We start from the raw sequence: 19,922 nt of genomic DNA on the forward strand, positions 1-19,922 counted from the left end.
GAATAGTTTGGTTTTTTCACACAAAAAGCAACTTTAACCATATTGGGTGTAAAAAATGAACCAACCCAACAACTCGACATGAGTTGACCCAAAAAATATTGGATTAGAGTTGAAAGTTTTTGGGTACGGATAGAATCGGATTGGCCCAAAACCTAACCCGAAAAAATTAATCAGGGGGTCAACCAATATTGACCCAAAACTTTTTTTTAAAATTATTTTTATGTAGAACTAAGAAAGATTTGATACATTTTTATATGTTGTATGTCGCGTCCCGGGCCCAGGCCCTCGCAAGCGCGACTGCATAATGGGCTTCTATAGCAACTACTTCGTATTCGTCCTCGCCTCGCTTTACGAAAATGATTAACCCAAGTTGCTATACAAGTCCATTGTAGCCCATTTTTAAACTCATTTTAAACATTTTATTTTTCCCATGTGGGACAGGAGTCTCACAATCACCCCTCCTTCAGAAGGCGACGTCCTCGTCGCGACCTGACCTCTCGATCCACCAGCACCGGGAATCTAGAGGTGGCTCCTAAGGGTTCAAGAGGTGGCTCCCGTAATATAGCAGTTTGCCCCGCAGGTTCAAGAGGTGGCTCCCATGCACGTAGCACTTTGTCCCGCATAGCACTTATTTCTCGGGGTCCGTCGACTGGTAACCAGTCTCTGATACCATTCTGTCATGCCCCGAGCCCAGGCCCGCGCGACTGTACAATGGGCCCCTATAGCAACTACTTCGTATTCGTCCTCGTTTTACGAAAATGATTAACCCAAGTTGCTATACAAGTCCATTGTAGCACATTTTTAAACTCATTTTAAACCTTTCATTTTTTCCATGTGGGACAGGGGTCTCACAATCACCCCTCCTTCAGAAGGCGACGTCCTCGTCGCGACCTGACCTCTCGATCCACCAGCACCAGAATCTAGAGGTGGCTCCTACGGGTTCAAGAGGTGGCTCCCGTCATGTAGCACTTTGCCCCGCATGTTCAAGAGGTGGCTCCCACGCACGTAGCACTTTGTTCCGCATAGCACTTATTTCCCGGGGTCTGCCGGCTAGTAACCTGGCTCTGATACCAGGAGGTCATGCCCCGGGCCCAGGCCCCCGCAAGCGCGACTGCACAATGAGCCTCTATAGCAACTACTTCGTATTCGTCCCCGATTTACGAAAATGATTAACCCAAGTTGCTATACAAGTCCATTGTAGCCCATTTTTAAACTCATTTTAAACCTTTTATTTTTCCCATGTGGGACAGGGGTCTCACAATGTATGTTTGAAACAAATTCATTGTAAATTGATATAACTGATTTTTGTCATTTAATGTTTATTTTGTATAATTTTGATTTTTTAAAATAATTTTTTTAATTTTTTGTAATAAATATATTTAAAATTTTCTACAACTAGACTTTCAAATTTAAATTATACTAGCAGTAGGGGCACACGCATTACGTGTGTAACGAACAAACATCATGTTTTTTCCTTCAAAGTGAAAGATGTGGGAGGTGAAAAAATTAAAATGACATAAAAATCAGCATAGTAAATTTTGAGATAGCCAAAATTGTGGTACGAATTCTGATGAGAGAAAGTAGTTGAAAAAAAAAGTGTTATAAAGAATATTTTTGGGCATTTGAAAAACAGACAAAGACACCAACAAACAGTTTCTATAAGGTGCTCAAACTTAATTTATAGTAAAAGATATAAGCTACTTTTGTTATTATGTATTTAAAATAAATATTACTATTATTATTGTGTTGTGAATTTTTATTAATTACTTTTAAAAAAATTAAAACAAAAATAAAATTATTTTGATTCGGATTGACCATTTCCGGGTCAGGATCGGATTGAGAAATTTTTTAATGATATTTTCGCAAACCCAAACTCAAAATGAGTTTTCAATTTTTGCCTTTGGTCCTTGCAGAGAGAGAACGTGTTGCTAGTGGAATTCATACAATACACTAACAAAAAACATTCAATCAATGACTTTGTCAACTAAATGTACGCCGAGAAAATCCATGGATTTCGATTATAATTTTGTAGTTTATAATAAATAATAGATGACATTAGAAATTCATCCTGATTAAAAAAATACAACGTAAACATATAAAGGATGGAAGATTAATAAAATGAAATCCATGAATCCAAACACAAACTTAAAATTCATCAAAAAACCTTTCACCGTATGTCTGTATCCTTCTAATTCCTTTCAATATCCCAGAAAAAACAGTCTCCTTCTTTCAGTTGGGACTAACTAACAAACAAAAAAGATCAAGAAACCAGCACAAGGCCCCGCTGGGAACTAATAAAATTCACGCCAATGGAAACTCATGCAGCTAGTATTTCACAGCTTATGGGGGATCATAAGCACGAAGCAGAGCCCTTCGGTTTCTTTCTAAATGAATCTTTCAACAAGATTAATCACCCGTAAAGAACAAACCAAATGTTTTCATTATCAACTTCAGACGATAAAGATGCATAATGTGTACTTGTAAACGAGGCTTTCCAAGATCATTGGCTCATTTATGTCTAATTGCTGTTTTTTGACTCGATAAGATGAACTTCTTGGGGAAGAAGATAGTATCCGATAGCCAGCTCTTCGAAGATTCTCTTCATCTCCAAGACAAGTTCGCTTTTGCGTTTGTTCTTCTCTCCAAATTCTTGAAAGTTCATTGTATGATTAAATATCAGAGCCATCTTTAGCTTATTAACGTTCTCAATCTCCTTCACTATCACACTGTGGTTTGGATACCAAAGCTGGGGATTTTTCTCAATGTACCTAATCATTCATGATACGACAGTATAAACACAAATGATTTTAATATCACAGCCGACACATTACAAGAGGATATAGGAAGGTCACCTTTGCATTTTGTCTTTCAATGCGCCAATCTTCTCCACTGGCGTCCTGAAATCAATGGAGAACTCGAGTTGATCGCTCATATCAGGGCTTCTGTAGAAATTACTAATGGGTTTGGTAGCCAAGACAGAGTTCGGATAGAATATCTTCTCTTTATCAAATTTAAGAAATACGGTTGTCAAGATATTCATCTCCTCTACAATCATCTGTAAACAATTTCCAGGAAATGATAATAAAATGAAATAGAGATAATACTTCAACAAAAACTGATACGACGAACTCTGGAAAGTTACCTGAACGCCATCTATGACACATCGGTCACCTACGTCAAAAGGATGCATCACAAATACAAAAATAATAGCTTCGAAAATGGTCTTGCAGGTGTTTCCAAACACAAAGACTGCAAGAACAAGCTGCGATGAGAGAAAAACGAGCACTTTGGTTGTTGCTATTCCCACCAAGAGAAACCATACTAGTATCATAATGATAATAACAATCCCAGTAACAATTTTGTTTAATTGCTTCACAGCGGTTTTTGTGTCGTTTAAAGCATGAGCTAGAGCTTTGCGGCCTTTATAAACCTTCACCTGCACGACCATAGATGTGAGTATTGAAAGAAGTGCATTCCCAGAGATTAAACCATAACTACTGAAAACTGCTTCACAAAATAATAAATTGTGCTTTTCGCAAAGCAAGTCCTTCCAATAATTTAACAAGATGAGGCTAAAGATTCAACTCATTATCACAATCCGGTGGAGCTGAGAAAACGCCAGACTTACCACCCATTCAGTTAAAACTTTTCTGTCAATTTGGCCAGTCTCAGCCACATCGATCATTGGAAATACAACATCAACCTCTTCTTTAATCATGAATCTCCTAAGATCCACATCATCAATGTACCTGAGCATTTAAAACATAAAAAAATACAGAAAAAAATGCCAGGAAAAAGACATTGATTCTTCAAACCTAATCTCTAATTTCAAAGATGGATTTACTCACTTGGATCCAGCCGGAGCTACATTCCAGAAAATGTGATACGCAGCAGCAATTGCTTCCTCCTCATTGGTTATCTCCTTATCTGCCTGTTCATTACCTCCATCATAAGCACTCTCATCGATTGCATTTGAAAGAGTGGTCAGCCCTGAATTAGATATCACATCAACCAACATTTTTACGGTCCATGCCGAGACCTTTTCTTGTTTCATCCGATGGAGTTTACTCATATCAATTACTTCTTTCTCTTTCTTTTCTTTTCCACCCTTTCCCTTCTTTGAAACACGAAAACTGAATTGAGTTACATTACTGTTCGTTCGACCCAACATTGCTTCCGACTCCATAACTGGTGGCCCAGATAGAGTGAATAGAATGTACTGATGAAACATTGCTTCTTGAATCCTGTCAAAGAATGTGTTCACATGGAATGAAGATGCCAAAATCTTTAGCAACAAAGTCTTAAGAAGCCACAAGAACGACCCTATCAGTATCGAAGCTATGGTCCAAGTGATGAAGTCCAAAATACGGTGGGCCTTATGGAATCTCTCCCCTTCTTGGAATAGAAAAACCCAAGTGAGGAGCACAACACTGAGCCAAACACAGACCTGAACGCTCTTCTTTAGACCGTAAACAAAATATAACACTTTCTTCTTCAGCAAAAAGTTTAACTCGATCAACAAAACGACAAAATGCATCATCAATTTAGTGACCAACATACCACTAAAGGTCACCAAAACAAGAGCACACCACTTCCAAACTTGCAAACCCCAAACCATCCACTGTTGCAATTTATCAACGACCAAGCTAGCAATTAAACACCCCAAAATACAGAGAAATAGGAACCACTCGACCAGAACCTTGGTTTTCACTTTCCTATACTTTAGTTTCCTCCTGCTACTTACTTTCTTGTATATTTCTTCATCCTCATCAACTCCTTCAAAACGTCCTGGGGACGCCATCAATGGTGTCTTTGGTGTTATCGGCAATGTCCTAGTGCTCGCATTATTGACGTCCACTTTAGTGTTTGGCGAACTGTGACTAGATATTATCCGTGAATCCACTAACGCTTCATCTTCTTCTAAAATTTTACCGTCAATTGGCACAGATTGTTCACCAAATCTAGATTTGGGCTTCGAGTAAATTGATTTTGAAAGGGAAATCCGACGGGTAAGAGTTCCACTTTCTGGGATTTTTGGAGGCTTATTAGGACTTGGACCGAACCTTATATTTTCAGGAGAAGGGAAACTTACTGTGACAGATTTTCGAGCACTCAAAGCTGAATCATTTGATACTCTATGAGGTGAATCAGCTGAAATTTTAAACTTTTGATCCGTCGAAGAACTAGGAACCAAAAAGTTTGAATCATGTTCATCTGCAGGGATGTTAATAATCAAGTCATTTTCTTTTCTATGGCCCTCCACCATGCTTATCTCACCGCTAGTTTTCGAAACTTTACCACTCGCGTCCATTGAAATTTGAAAACCTGCCAAACGAAAACACGATATCCGGCTAACTTACTGAGTTACAGGCACGAAATAAATCCGAAAAGAGGGAGAAGGTTCAAACTATCCAGAAAGTAAAACTCCCTTTTAAGACCGCAATATTCTTGAAACAATCGGACATTAAAATAAACTACGAATATAAAGGTTCAAACTTTCCCTAAAGTAAAACACCCTTTCAAGAACACAAGATTCTTGAAACAATTTGACATATAAAATACGAATCATGAAACCATATAATATAACAGTACATCCCATCTGCATTTTCACCTTTTCTACCTTACAGCATCATGAAACCAAGCCACCGACGACTAAACGGAAAATGTACACTCAACCCCACAAACACAATCAACACAGGCACAAATTAGTAAAGTTAAACGACAACGATGGCTTTTTCCCCTCTCTTTCCAATCTGTCAAGAAACGAGAAAAGGGTCCGCTTCACTACCATAGGAAGTGACGACTCACCTGAGGAAGTAAATATGGGACAGATCCAGCAACGGGTAACACACAAGTCGGCTGAGTTTATCTCAACAAAACACAGTATTTTCTTTTTAGTGATGAAGGGTTCGAGAAAATGAGGTTTCAGCAGGGAAAGGCGGCAGCAGAGAGGAGAAGATGACAAGGGTACATATAAAAAAAAGAAAAAAGAAAATTAATTGAAAACGTAGCAATGGATCGGAGAACAGAAGAAATTTGAACATGGAAAGGTGTTCACATTTCCATGTAAATTACCAGTAGAACGTTAAAGGAAACAAAGTTCAATAAATAATAATTGAACGCAATGATATGAGGCAAGGTGGTAATAGAAACCTTTTCTTAATTAAAGAAACTTTTGGATTTATTTCAATGTTTTTTCTTTGAGTGACAAAGACTTTGGGTGCTTTCCTGGAATTATTATCATAAAGTTTTTGAGATTTTTTGGGTTTTTTCTTCTTAATCATGTGTATCAATTTAATTATGAACGAGTTGAAAGCTGAGCCGCCGATTTGACAAATATTTTAAACGTTTTTTTTGTTGTATTATAAGTTTTTTTTAAAAAAAAAATAAACCTTAAAATTTATGTTTGGATGAGATTTTTGTAAATTATTTTTCAATTTATTTTTAAAAAAATTATTCAAGTAAAATTTTTAACGAATAACTGACATGTATTTTTGAGTTTTTTTTTTTTAGAATAAAAAATGTGAGTAAGACGGAAATTAAATAATTTTTATAGAATAGTTAATCAATCGTTTCCTTCGATTGCTCGTGCCGTTGCTCCAGGTTGCGAAGCCTTTCGAGTGCTCCCGGAAGAAAAGAAAGAGAGAAAGAAAAAAAGAGATAGAAGTCTATACTAGCTACGGGGAAAGAGAGGAGAAAGAGGGGTAATTAATGTGCATCAACGCCATAATAAAGATAATTAATATGGCTTTAAAATATGGAATACATTTATTTCTTGTCTAATTTTATTTATGCGAAATTCAATTTAATTTAGAACAAATAAATTCCAAGATCAATAATTACCTTTAAGAAATCGAGTGCTTCGAACTGGAGTAGCAAAAATAATGCACGTGACGTGATATCCCTTTACTTCAAGTAAATGGCGATAATCATGAAATAAATAAATTTTAGTTTCTTCGTTGCTCGTTAATCTCCATCCACCCTAATTACCCCATTGTTCAGATTTGGCAACCACCTTTCATAGTTGATCAAATAATTAAAATATCATCTGCTAAAAATAAAAAAGGGTAATGTTAAACATAATTTATTGTTAAAAATAGTAATTCAATTTGTAAAATATATATTGTTAAGTTGCTATTAATCTTATAAATTCATGTGGATTGATCTTTACAATTATATAATATTTAGCACCACGTAACACTAATTTGTGAGATGGTCTCATAGCTTAATTTTGCGAGACAAATATCTTATTTGAATTACTCATAAAAAAATATTATTTTTTATTGTAAATATAGTCAAGTTTCACATGTACATAAATACAGATTCGTGAGATAATCTCACGAAAGATTTATTCCTCGTAATGACCACTTTCGGTAAGTCAAAGTGATCTCAATACATATTTTCAATTTTACCTACATGATATTTGTTATATAGTTTTGAAGATTTGAGCTTATTAATTAGTAATCTTCATAAATCTATCAAAATTCTTCTCATTTTTTCTCCAGTTTCCTATTTTATCTCAAATCTCATCTTTTTTTCTACTTAGTTTTTTTAAAATATATATATTTAAATAATTAAATTATGTGTGCAGCGCATATAAAAAAGAAAACAAAACTTATATCCAAAATCATCTTTGATATTAAACTCTCTTTGAATCCATTTTAAAGAAAAAATTCCACCTATTGTAATGAAAATAAAATTAAAATGAAGCAAAATCGTGGGACTCATATATATTTGATGATGTAGCAAAAAATTGATATTATCCGATTTTAGAAAATTTGCGTAATCTGTGGAGATCCGGGTAGTCGGATTAATACTCGAACAGTTCTGGAGAACGAACTTCGTGGGTTGTCACCTGCATCACAAAGCAAAGTGAGTGGCGCCGGGGGTTGCCCGGCGAAGACACTCTGACGCTCAAGTCAGTATTTGCCCAATAAAAGTTTTAGAGAAATAGAGCATGTGACTATAGATATTTATAGATAGTCGGAGAGTTTCATGGGCTTGAGCCTCTTATGGGCTTTTAGGAATTTATGGACCTTGATAAAGTGTTCAAATAAATATATCGGAGTAATACGAGCCATTGGATTTGGGCCCGGGAAAAAGCTAAATTGGGTCATAACCCATCATAAACCCCCCACTCTCGAGCATGTCGCGTAGCAAAATAAGCGAAAGTAGGAATTTTTGGAGTAGTCTATCGGTAGACATGTAGCAGGAGACTTATATTCTGAATACATGAGATAATAAAGTTGGATACGTAACCCATCAATTTGATGTTGAAAATTGGGTGATAGAAGAAATCAAATGATTATTATGAATGGGCTTAAAAAATCTACTTTCTTTCTTTTTTTCCCTCTAAATATATAGTTCATCAACTTTTAAGTTCAGAAGTTTTTTTTCTTGTCTTTTACTATATATCTCTGTTAACTAACTTTTGGATATGTGCAACCATGTTTTGAGTGAATTAATAGAGAAAAAAAATTTAATTATATACTTTGTTTTTAAAATAATTTTTTTAGCTTGTGTAAAAAAAAGTTTATATATTTAGATTGGAGATAGAATAATTTGTTATACAATTGCTATAGTTTTTTATGGTGATTAAAACAAATGCTCCTATTCCAAGAACCAAACACAATAAGTATAAAAATTATCAATAACAGTTTAATTTGATAAATTATATAAAAAAATTAGACATAAATGACATTTAAGTTAAATTTCATATTAAAAGCTTTTTAAATACATAAAACAAAATGTAATATGTATATATATATATATAATGATGGTTACATATTTGGCCACTAATTGCATTTGAAATCACAAAATTATCTCAAAATATTATTTGAAAAATTCTTTTAAAAATACTTTTAATATAGTTTATAATTTCAAATATAATTTGTAACCCAATTTATAACCTCTAATATTCATATATCAATAACCCAATAGGATTATTCATATATCATAACCCAATATATAATCAATGGTGTATCATGTAGTATGTGTATTTACGTTGAGGCCCGGCCCGAAAGAAGCTAAAAATAATACTATTAATATTTAATACTTCATATTACAGTTTTTACAAAGAAAATAAATGATCATGAAATTCTTGTGAAATTATCTCATGAATCAATTTTGTGAAACAAAATTTTTTTAATCATAAAAATATATTATTTTTTATGTAAAAAAATATTATTTTTTCATCGTATGTGAAAATCAGATCGGTCCATCATAATTCGTAAAACAGTATCACGTATAAATAAATTCTTCATTAAAATATATATATATATATATATATATATATAAAATAAAATGTAAATAATTATATATCGCTAAGCATTGCATCGTTGTGTTAAGCTAAAGATAAATTCCAAGTCAATTAATAAATAGAAACAAAACGTGTATGTTATGGGAATTGTTGTTCATATGATATGCGAATTAAATACCATTCCTTTCAAACAAGTTAAATCCTCCAACCACCACGCAGCGCAATGGAAATGCGAAGTGGTTGCGTCTGTTCGGCGGTATAAATCTGATTCTACAAGTCACCAATCACGATCTTCACCGTTCATATCCTAGAAAACATATTAACAAATATGCATACAAAATTTGAATCCGATCCGACGGTTCAGTTAATTCATATGATTTTTTCAAGATTCAGATATGCAAGTCATGCGAAGAACACATAGAAGCTGTGCGAGCGAGCAGCGTCTGTTCGGCTGTCTAGATCTGATTCTACAAGCTACCAATCACGATCTTCACCGTTCAGATCCTATAAAACATATTATTTAATATGCATACAAAATTTGAAACCGATCCGATGGTTCAATTAATTTATATGATTTTTTAAAGATTCAGATATGCAAGCCATGCGAAGAACACATAGAAGCTGTGCGAGCGAACAACGTCTGTTCGGTGGTCTAGATCTGATTGTACAAGCCATCAATCATGATCTCCACCGTTCAGATCCTAGAAAACATATTAATTAATATGCATACAAATTTGAACCCAATCCGACGATTCAATTAATTTCAATGATTTTCGCAAATTTTTGATGCGCAAGCCATGCGAGAATTCGAAATTTGTTTCTTCTTTTCTTTTCTTGTACTCACCATCTTAACTCTTTTTTTTCAAATTTCCACAGATGAAGCCAATTGATGATGTCGAAATTTTACCTCGGGTTCGGTCTGGTAGAATGGATCCTCCAACTCCTTTATGAAGCAGGTCGGATTGGGCACCAGTGTATTCTGCACGAGCAACAACTAGATCAGGGGATGCCGAAGATGTTTTTGGCGCCGTCTGTGGGAATTTGAAAACAAAGGGTTAATATGGTGAGTACAAGAGAAGAAACAAATTTTGGATTCTCTCATGGCATGCACATCAGAAACTTGAGAAAATCATTGAAATTAATTGAACCGTCGGATCGGGTTCAAATTTTGTATGCATATTTATTAATATGCTTTCTAGGATCTGAACGGTGGTGATCGTGAATGGAACATCGTAGGATGGGATTTTGACATCCGAACAGCAGCTGCCCACTCAAACAGTTTTTGTATATTTTCGCATGGCTTGCGCATCAGAACCTTGAGAAAATCATTTGAATTAATTGAACCGTCGGATCGGGTTCAAATTTTGTAACTTATTTAATAATATGTTTTCTAGTATCTGAACGGTGAAGATCGTGAATGGAGTCTTGTACAATGGGATTTTGACATCCGAACAGCAGCTGCTTACTCGCAAAGTTTCTGTATATTTTGGCATGGATTGCGCATCAGAAACTTGCGAAAATCATTGGAATTAATTGAACCATCGGATCGAATTCAAATTTAGTATGAGTATTTATAATTATGTTATCTAGTATCTAAACAGTGAAGATCATGATCGGAATTTTGGGACTTGGGGAAAGGTGGCTCAGACCGCCGAGCTGCAACACAATCTGCTTGCATAGTTTTTGAGCAGTGTTCTTGAAAAAGTTATTCTGAAAAATCTAACCGTTCAAATTATTTGAAATTTTTATCAAGAGTTCAAAACATCTTGACACACATTCTGGACGGTAGAGATCAATTTTTGATCCTTACATCAAGTCGGTTCTTTGATCAAAGAATAGAAGATGTTATCTTGCTATACATCCAAAGTCATGTCATCGACAACGCATGAACGAGATAAGTATTTCAATCATCTTTATGTTTGAATTAAATTATTAAATTTTATTTATTATTATTATTAATAATATTCTGAGGCATCTTCTACTATCAAAATTACATGTTTGTTTTATTGTGATCAAATTTGTTGGACTTCTCTTCCCATGTATTTTTGTTTGGGTTATTTTACGTCATTGGACATGCAATCTTACAGTAAGACCCAAATATATCACATCGGCCATGCAATCTTGCAGTAAGGCCCAATTATATCGCATCGGGCATGCAATCTTGCAGTAAGACCCGATTATATCATATCGGGAATGCAATCTCGCTGTAAGACCCAATAATATAACATCGGGCATGCAATCTTGCAGTAAGGCCCAATCCTATAATATTGGGCATGCAATCTAGCAGTAAGGCACAAAATCCTATTATATTGGGCATGAAATCTAGCAGTAAGGTCCAATCTTATTACATCGGGCTTGTAATCTCACTGTAAGGCCTACTCTACGATATCAGGCATGCAGTCTAGCACTAAGGCCTAATCTACGACTTGACACTTTGTAAGCCCAACACAGCTTGGAAAACCACAAAAACCCGATCAGTTCGGCACTCACCACGCCATTCGTGGTCAAATCAAAGCCCAGACAGGTCTGGCACTCAAAGTCCACTTCAGTAGTATTAAAAGCCCAGGCAGGCCCGCCAAAGCCCACATCAGTGGTATTCAAAGCCCAGATAGGTCTGGCACTCAAAGTCCACCTCAGTGGCCCACATCACTGGTATTCAAAGCCCAGGCAGATCTGGCACTCAAAGTCTACTTCAGTGGCCCACATCAGTGGTATTCAAAGCCCAAACAGGTCTGGCACTCAAAGTCCACCTCAGTAGTATTCAAAGCCCAGACAGGTCTGTCACTCAAAGCCCACGTCAGTGGCCCACATCAGTGGTATTCAAAGCCCAGGCATGTATGAAACTCAAAGTCCACCTCAGTGGGCCACATTAGTGGTATTCAAAGCCCAAACAGGTCTGGTACTCAAAGCTCACGTCAGTGGCCCACGTCAGTGGTATTCAAAGCCTAGGCATGTCTGGCACTCAAAGTCACCTCAGTGTCCCACATCAATGGCATTCCATGGTATTGCAATCAGTCGGAGGACAGCTCTGGCACGCACGGAGCAACTCGGGCATGTTAATTGTTCATAATATTAGAATGGACTTGTAAGTGTGGGCATTATAGCCCGAATATATGGCTTAGTATTATTTAGTTCGAGCACAGAACTCGGAGTTAGCAAAATTCTGAATCTTAAACAGGCCTGCAGGTGTTGAGAATATGCAGATCGGACCTTTGATTCAAATTTTTCTTGCCCAACTCTGCGGTTAGTGATATCTAACTTTTTATTTAACGTTTGGCTTGATCAAATCCCATTTCGGGATTAGCACATGGCGGATGGGGTCAGGTATGTACTCATGCTCTAAATTCATTCTTCTTTTAGACCAGTTCGGGAGGTACTATTGTTATCCCGAAAAAATATTTCAACCCGAGCACGTTTATAATGGGTCTCCCCACTATGACCCAACATGTCAAGGTCCAGCCCAGTTTGGGCTATGTTGGAAATTTCAGGGACTAAAGTGCAAAATTGGAGACGGCTTGGGGAAGGTGATGAAGTGAGAGACCAAGGAAACCCAAGCTAGATAGTATAATAAACTCTAATTTTGCACTTTAGTCCCTGAAATTTTCAAAATTTGCAAAATAGACCCTGATCAAAATCAAGTTAGCTCTTGAACTCTGTAATCTCCGATTAACTCAATTAAACTTAATTAAGATAAAAATCAGGACGTTACATTGGTCAAAGTCCAACATAGCTCAAACTGGGCTGGACCTTGACATGTTGGGTCATATCGGGTAAACCCATTATAAACGGGCTCGGGTTGAAATATTTTTTCGAGGTAACAATAGTACCTCCCGAACTGGTCTAAAAGAAGAATTAATTTAGAACATGAGTACAGACCTGACCCCATCCGTCATGTGCTAATCCCGAAATGGGATTTGATCAAGCCAAACGTTAAATAAAAAATTAGATATCACTAACCGCAGAGTTGGTCAAAGCAGAATTTGAATCAAAGGTAAGATCTGCATATTCTCAACACCTGTAGGTCTATTTAAGATTCACAATTTTGCTAACTACGAGTTCTATGCTCGAACTAAATAATACTAAGCCATATATTTAGGCTATAATGCCCACACTTGCAAGTCCATTCTAATCTTATGAACATTTAACATGCCCAAGTTTCTCCGTGCGTGCCAGAGCTATCCTCCGACTGATTGCAATACCATGGAATGCCACTAATGTGGGCCACTGAGGTGGACTTTGAGTGTCAGATCTGTCTGGGCTCTGAATACCACTGATGTGGGCCACTAAAGTGGACTTTGAGTGCCAAACCTGTCTGGGCTTTGAATACCACTGATGTGGGCAACTGAAGTGGACTTTGAGTACCAACCTGCCTGGACTTTGAATACCACTGATGTGGGCCACTGACGTGGTCTTTGAGTGCCAGACCTGTCTGGGCTTTGAATACAACTGATGTGGGTCACTGAGGTGGTCTTTGAGTGCCAGACCTGCCTGGGCTTTGAATACCACTGATGTGGGTCAGTGACGTTGGCTTTGAGTGCCAGACCTGTCTTGGCTTTGAATACCACTGATGTGGGCCACTGACGTGGGCCACTGACGTGGGCTTTGAGTTCCAGACCTGCCTTGGCTTTGAATACCACTGATGTGGGCCACTGAAGTGGACTTTGATTGCCAGACCTGTCTGGACTTTTTGAAGTGTTGAACCACAGATTGGGTCTTATTGCTAGATTGCATGCATAATGACGTAAAAGAGGCTCTTACAATGATATTGCACGCCCGATATGATATAATTGGGCCTTACTGCGAGATTGCACGTCCGATATGATATAATTGGGCCTTACAGCGCGATTGCACGCCTGATGTGATATAATTGGGGCTTACAGCGAGATTGCATGCCCGCTATAATATAATTGGGTCTTACAGCGAGATTGTATGCCCGATATAATAGGATTGGGCCTTACTGCTAGATTTCATGCCCGATTTCATATTATTGGGCCTTACAGCGAGATTGCATGTTCGAGATGATATAATTAGGCCTTACAGCGACATTGCATGCCCGATGTAATATAATTGGGGCTTACAACGAGATTGCATGCTTGCTATAATATAATTGGGCCTTACAGCAAGATTGCATGCCCGATATAATAGGATTGGACTTTACTGCTAGATTGCATGCCCGATGTCATATTATTGGGCCTTACAACGAGATTGCATGTCCGATATGATATAATTGGGTTTTACTGCAAGATTGCATGCCCAATGATGTAAAATAACCCAAACAAAAATACATGGGAAGAGAAGTCCAACAAATTTGATCACAAGAAAACAAACATGTAATTTTGATAGTAGAAGATGCCTCAGAATATTATTAATAATGATAATAAATAAAAATTTAATAATTTAATTCAAACATAAATATGACTGAAATACTTATCTCGTTCATGCGTTGTCGATGACATGACTTTGGATTTATAGCAATATAACAACTTCTATTCTTTGATCAAAGAAACGTCTTGATGTAGGGATCAAAAATTGATCTCCACCATCCAGAATGTGTGTCAAGATGTTTTGAACTCATGATAAAAATTTCAAATAATTTCAACGGTTAGATTTTTCAGAATAACTTTTTCAAGAACACTGCTCAAAAACTATGCAAGCAGATTGTGTTGCAGCTCGGCGGTTTGAGCCACCTTTCCCCAAGTACCAAAATTCCGATCATGATCTTCACTGTCTAGATACTAGATAACATAATTATAAATACTCATACTAAATTTTAACTCGATCGATGGTTCAATTAATTCCAATGATTTTCGCAAGTTTCTGATGCGCAATCCATGCAAAAATATACAGAAACTTGCGAGTGAGTAGCTGATGTTCGGATGTCAAAATCCCATTGTACATGACTCCATTCATGATCTCCACCTTTTAGATTATAGAAAACATATTAATAAATATGTCGGCAAAAATTGAACCAGATCCGATGGTTCAATTAATTCCAATGAATTTTCCAAGGTTTATGATGCGCAAGCCATGCGAAAATATACAGAAATTGTGCGAGTGAGCAGCTGCTGTTCGGATGCCAAAATCCCATCCTACAAGACTCCATTCACGATCTCCACTGTTCATATCCTATATAACCTATTAATAAATATGTCTGCAAAATTTGAACCCGATTCGACAGTTCAATTAATTCCAATGATTTTTCCAAGGTTATGATGCGCAAGCCATGCAAAAATATACAGAAACTGTGCGAGCGAGCAGCGTCTGTTCGGAGGTTCAGATTTGATTCTACAAGACACCAATCACGATCTTCACCATTCAGATCCTAGAAAACATATAAATGAATATGCATACAAAATTCGAACCCGATCCGACGATTCAATTAATTTCAATGATTTTCTAAAGTTTCTGATGTGCAAGCCATTCGAGAATCCGAAATTTTTTTCTTATCTTTTACTCACCATCTTAACCCTTTGTTTTCAAATTTCCACAGACGACACCAATTGATAATGTCGGAATTTTACCTGGGGTTCGGTCTGGTAGACTGGATCCTCCAACTCCTTTATGAAGCAGGTCGGGTCGGGTACCAATGAACTCTGCACAAGCAACAACTAGGTCAGGGGGGCGCCGAAGGTGTTTTCGGCGTGACCCCTCCGATGCCTAAGTCAGTTTCTTGAAGGTAAAGAGTATGATAGATACGAAAAAAACAGAGTATGAGTGCGTGAATGTAAAAGTGAGAGTGAATGATGATGAATAATGAATAGTGAGTAATGAATGAACACAACCATAACAGTACCTATATTTATAGGAAAAAATAGAGTAAGTTACCTAGTCGAGTTATAACATGTCATGTACTAGGACTCTTCATCCATTGGATTCTTCTTAAGTTTATCTCTATCTTGTGAATATTTGAAAAGATCCAAGCTTATCTCATATATATCAGAGTCCTACTTGAACTAGAAAAGTATATCTGCGGCCCATTAGAAATAGCCCAGGTCGGCCCATAATGACCAGCCCTGGTCAAAGTCCAACATAGCCCAAACTGGGCTGGACCTTGACATGTTGGGCCGTATCGGGTAGACCCATTATAGACGGGCTCGGGTTGAAAAATATTTTTTCGATGTAACAAATAATTTTCATATTTTTTAAACTGAGTTCCATTTCTTCATTAATATCATCCCTTTCGTCTCGACATAGATGTTCGAGTTGATGAAGATGATAAATTCTTGATAAATGGTTAGAAGTTTGATTTTCCAATATTTTTTTGAACGAATCTATTGCACAAAGCTTGATCAGTACGATTTAGCTAGCTAACGTAATTTAATATTTACACGTCATAAAAAAATATTATCATATCCCTTAAGAGAGTGTGTCACTCAAATAGAATCTTTGCTTTCTATATTCTAACTAGAGATACTGTCAAAAAAATATGTTAGGTTCGTCGGATTGACCCGTCCCGTCATACAAATTTGATGGGTTGGGTTGAGTTGGTAATTTTTCAACTCGCCTAAAAGATGGGCCGGCCCGTCCTTTCTAATGGTGGGTTGCAGCTCGGTCCATCAAAACCCGCTAAATTACATGTAAATCCGTCGAGTTGGTCCGTCCTACAACCTAAAATAGGTGCTTGTGTTGGTCTTTTGTCAACCTGCCTAGCTAAAAAGGGGGGCCGCCCCGCCCCACCCTTTCTAATGGTGGGTTGCGATAGGTTGTGGATTGGTTTGCCTCACTAGTCTGTTTTGACACATCTAATTATAACCTCGTTATATACTGTAAACTATATCAGTATTCAATATTTTTTAAAAAAACTAATAAATCAGTGCTCGGGGGTGTCCAAAATTAGGGATAGCGGTGGACCAGGTCCAAACTCGATCCCATATTAAACTTGTCATGGTGGGATGGGTTAGACTCGACTAGACCAAACGAGTCCACATACAAGTGGGTTCGGGACGGGTCTTTGGTTTGACTAAACCTGCCCTGAACCCATCTCGACAAAATATACCTATATATAAATGTAAAATACATATGTATATATATTATTTAATGATATATTTATATTTTTCTTATATTAAATAATTTGTTTTTTCTTAATTTTAATTAATGATTTTAGATTAAAATGATTTTATTTTATAATGATATGTTTATAATAAAAATATATCATTATAATTTTATTTTGTTGCTAATTATTAATAGAATACAAATTTATATATTTCAATATAAAATTGGAAAAAAATTAATGATTTGTTAATTTTTTAAAAAAAATTATTTAATAAATGTAAAATTTTATAAAATTTGGTGTGTCCAATGGAAATTGGATCCAACGGCGGGTTCATGAGAAAAGACGGTTTCGGATTTTGCCCTGTCTGAATCTGTCCGTTATCATCCCTGTCCGAAATCAATAGCCAAGAAAAGATTATTATTTAAATTCTAGAATCTTTCATTTTTTAAATTGAGGAACCTGAACTAATATCATATAAATACAAAATTATCCAAAAGTAATATATAAAAAATTCTTTAAAAAATTTGGGTCATCCAACCTTTATATGTGACTCCACCATTGTCCAAAATTATGAAATATATGATTAATCATTGGTTTGAAGTTCGATTTTTCTGTCAACATTTTTTGGACGAGTCTATTGCATTAACTAGACAATTTACCACTTTTTGGACAAGCCTATTGCATTAATTGAACAATTTACCAAATATGAACTGAGAAATAACAATATATTTCTACATCATAAAAAATAATAATAAATCGGCACAAAATTATATATAAATGTTTTTTTATCTCTCTCTCACACACACACACACACACTCATATATATATATATATATATATATATATATATATATATACATGGTTTGATTATAATATTCAATTATCATTTTTCACTAAATGCAAAGCCAAACATCCATATATGATTGCTTCATGTATGCAAAAACACAAACCTAGAGAAACGCCAAAGGCCTAAAACATCTTCAAACAAAGCCCAATATTTCTGATTGCCTGCCCCAGCCCCACTAATTAATTTGCAGAAAAAAAGATAGAACTTGGGAAAAAATAATAATTTTTCCTCCTACTAGTACATTAATGGAACATGCACAAAAGAAGATAAAAAGAAAGCATCAATCTCATCAAAACAAGTCATTTCGTACACAAAATCTATTATTTGTGTACATCGACAAGTGATCGAGCTCGAACAAATCGGAACTAGAATCACTAATTCCATCGTAATTATCATTTTTCTCGTCTTCTTCCCAATGTTTTCCAAACTTAGAGAAATCCCCTCTTCTTTGATTTTGATAGCTCTTTAGATCATAATGTGCCCCATCCGTTTCATCAAGAATCACGGGATCGAATCCGGCCTTTCTTTGAATCCCATTTCTCGTTTTCTCCGTAGAATTTGGCGAGTTCTTGACGAGACTCGACGATCTAGAAAACGAAGAAGCCGATGAACGAGTGGAATACGATGGGTTAGTGTACTTTGTAGAATCTTGAAACCGAAGCCCTTCATTCGTTCTCGACTCCTTTCTGTTTGTATTGTTGAAAAGAGAATTGATGAAGCTCGTGAGCTTACCCCCTGGCGAAACAGGCTGTTTCATATTCATGAAATTGGTGTAAATCTTCGAAGCTCTCGACTTGGATTTGATCAAATTCTTGGCTTCCTTGATCTTGTTCTTCTGATGATCATCACGCGGAAAGTACCCCTCGTCCAGCTTGCTTTTCGCGCAGATTTTGACGGGCTTAGGCGGTTTTGCGACAGATGAAGAGTACGGAACTCGTGAGCTTTTCGTGGAACCAAAAAGATCGGGGTCTGCGGCAGACAGTGCTCCGGAGCTGTCGGAAGAACACGAAGTTGAACTGAAAAACATGAAATCGTGTTCTTGAAATGGTTTGTTCTCGAACCTTGGCGTCAATGGAGGCTTTTTTGCTGCTGAAATTTTCCCATTGTGTCGTTGGTCGTCTTTTATCCATTTTTCAACCAAATAAGGCCTTCTGAAACTTCCCACTTCTTCATCCTCTCTGCTGTAGCTTCTTTGATCAGTGTGGGCGCCGAAAGTTAGCTGCCTCTTCACTGGTTTTTCTGTGTAGAACTTCTCGGCATTTGTATCAGTAGAGCGCAAGATTTCATCCAGAAGAATGGAGGAAAACGATGGCTCGTTCTTGGGATTTCTTCTGGATTCGTTACTCTCATCTCTGAATGTTTTTTCTCTGCGATTCATTATGGATTTTGGCTTATTTTCGCAAGCAGAAAGGGAGAAGAGTTTCTATGCCAATCAAAGAGGAGGAGTAATGAGAAGAAAAAAAAGTGAAGAAAATGGTTTGAAGTAGGCGAGACTTCTTTCATATCCCATGTATATATTTTATAAAGTGATACGTACGTACATCTGGGTAACGTGACTAACGTCTAAAGAATATAAAACCCGTTTGAAGAGTGTCCAAATTGATGGGTTAATGTCCAAATTGATGGGTTAGGTGAACGTTTGGTCAAAAGTAGGATTTCGATTTTTCCTATCAATACTTTATTGGACTAGCATGTCACACATGTTTGCTTAGTGTGTTTTGTCTAGCTAGCGGCTAGCTTAGTTTGCTGACTATAATGTGTTAGTTTTTTAGGTTTATCGAGTCGCAGCGAAAAGCACCGGATGCGAGTTTTCACGTGATAAA

At 36.5% G+C, this 19,922-nt stretch overlaps 1 protein-coding gene across 2 annotated transcripts; it reads right to left on the minus strand.

Moving 5' to 3' along the window:
- Window positions 1-2,096: 2,096 nt before the first annotated feature.
- Window positions 2,097-6,120, minus strand: LOC140879466 (mechanosensitive ion channel protein 10-like). Of its 2 annotated transcripts, none has more exons than XM_073283175.1 (6): window positions 5,809-6,120; window positions 3,849-5,325; window positions 3,629-3,725; window positions 3,143-3,436; window positions 2,853-3,055; window positions 2,097-2,768 (listed from the first exon to the last, which is right to left on the minus strand). In XM_073283175.1, exons 2-6 carry the CDS (start codon window positions 5,309-5,311, stop codon window positions 2,519-2,521), a joined length of 2,307 nt encoding a protein of 768 aa, XP_073139276.1. In that variant the 5' UTR covers window positions 5,312-5,325; window positions 5,809-6,120; the 3' UTR covers window positions 2,097-2,518. The 2 variants fall into 2 exon arrangements, with proteins under 2 accessions (XP_073139276.1, XP_073139270.1); XM_073283169.1 differs by having other exon boundaries at window positions 2,098-2,768; window positions 3,629-3,749.
- Window positions 6,121-19,922: the final 13,802 nt, after the last annotated feature.

The sequence above is a fragment of the Henckelia pumila genome, chromosome 1 (assembly GCF_033568475.1).
Source record: "Henckelia pumila isolate YLH828 chromosome 1, ASM3356847v2, whole genome shotgun sequence".
Lineage (NCBI taxonomy): Eukaryota > Viridiplantae > Streptophyta > Magnoliopsida > Lamiales > Gesneriaceae > Henckelia > Henckelia pumila.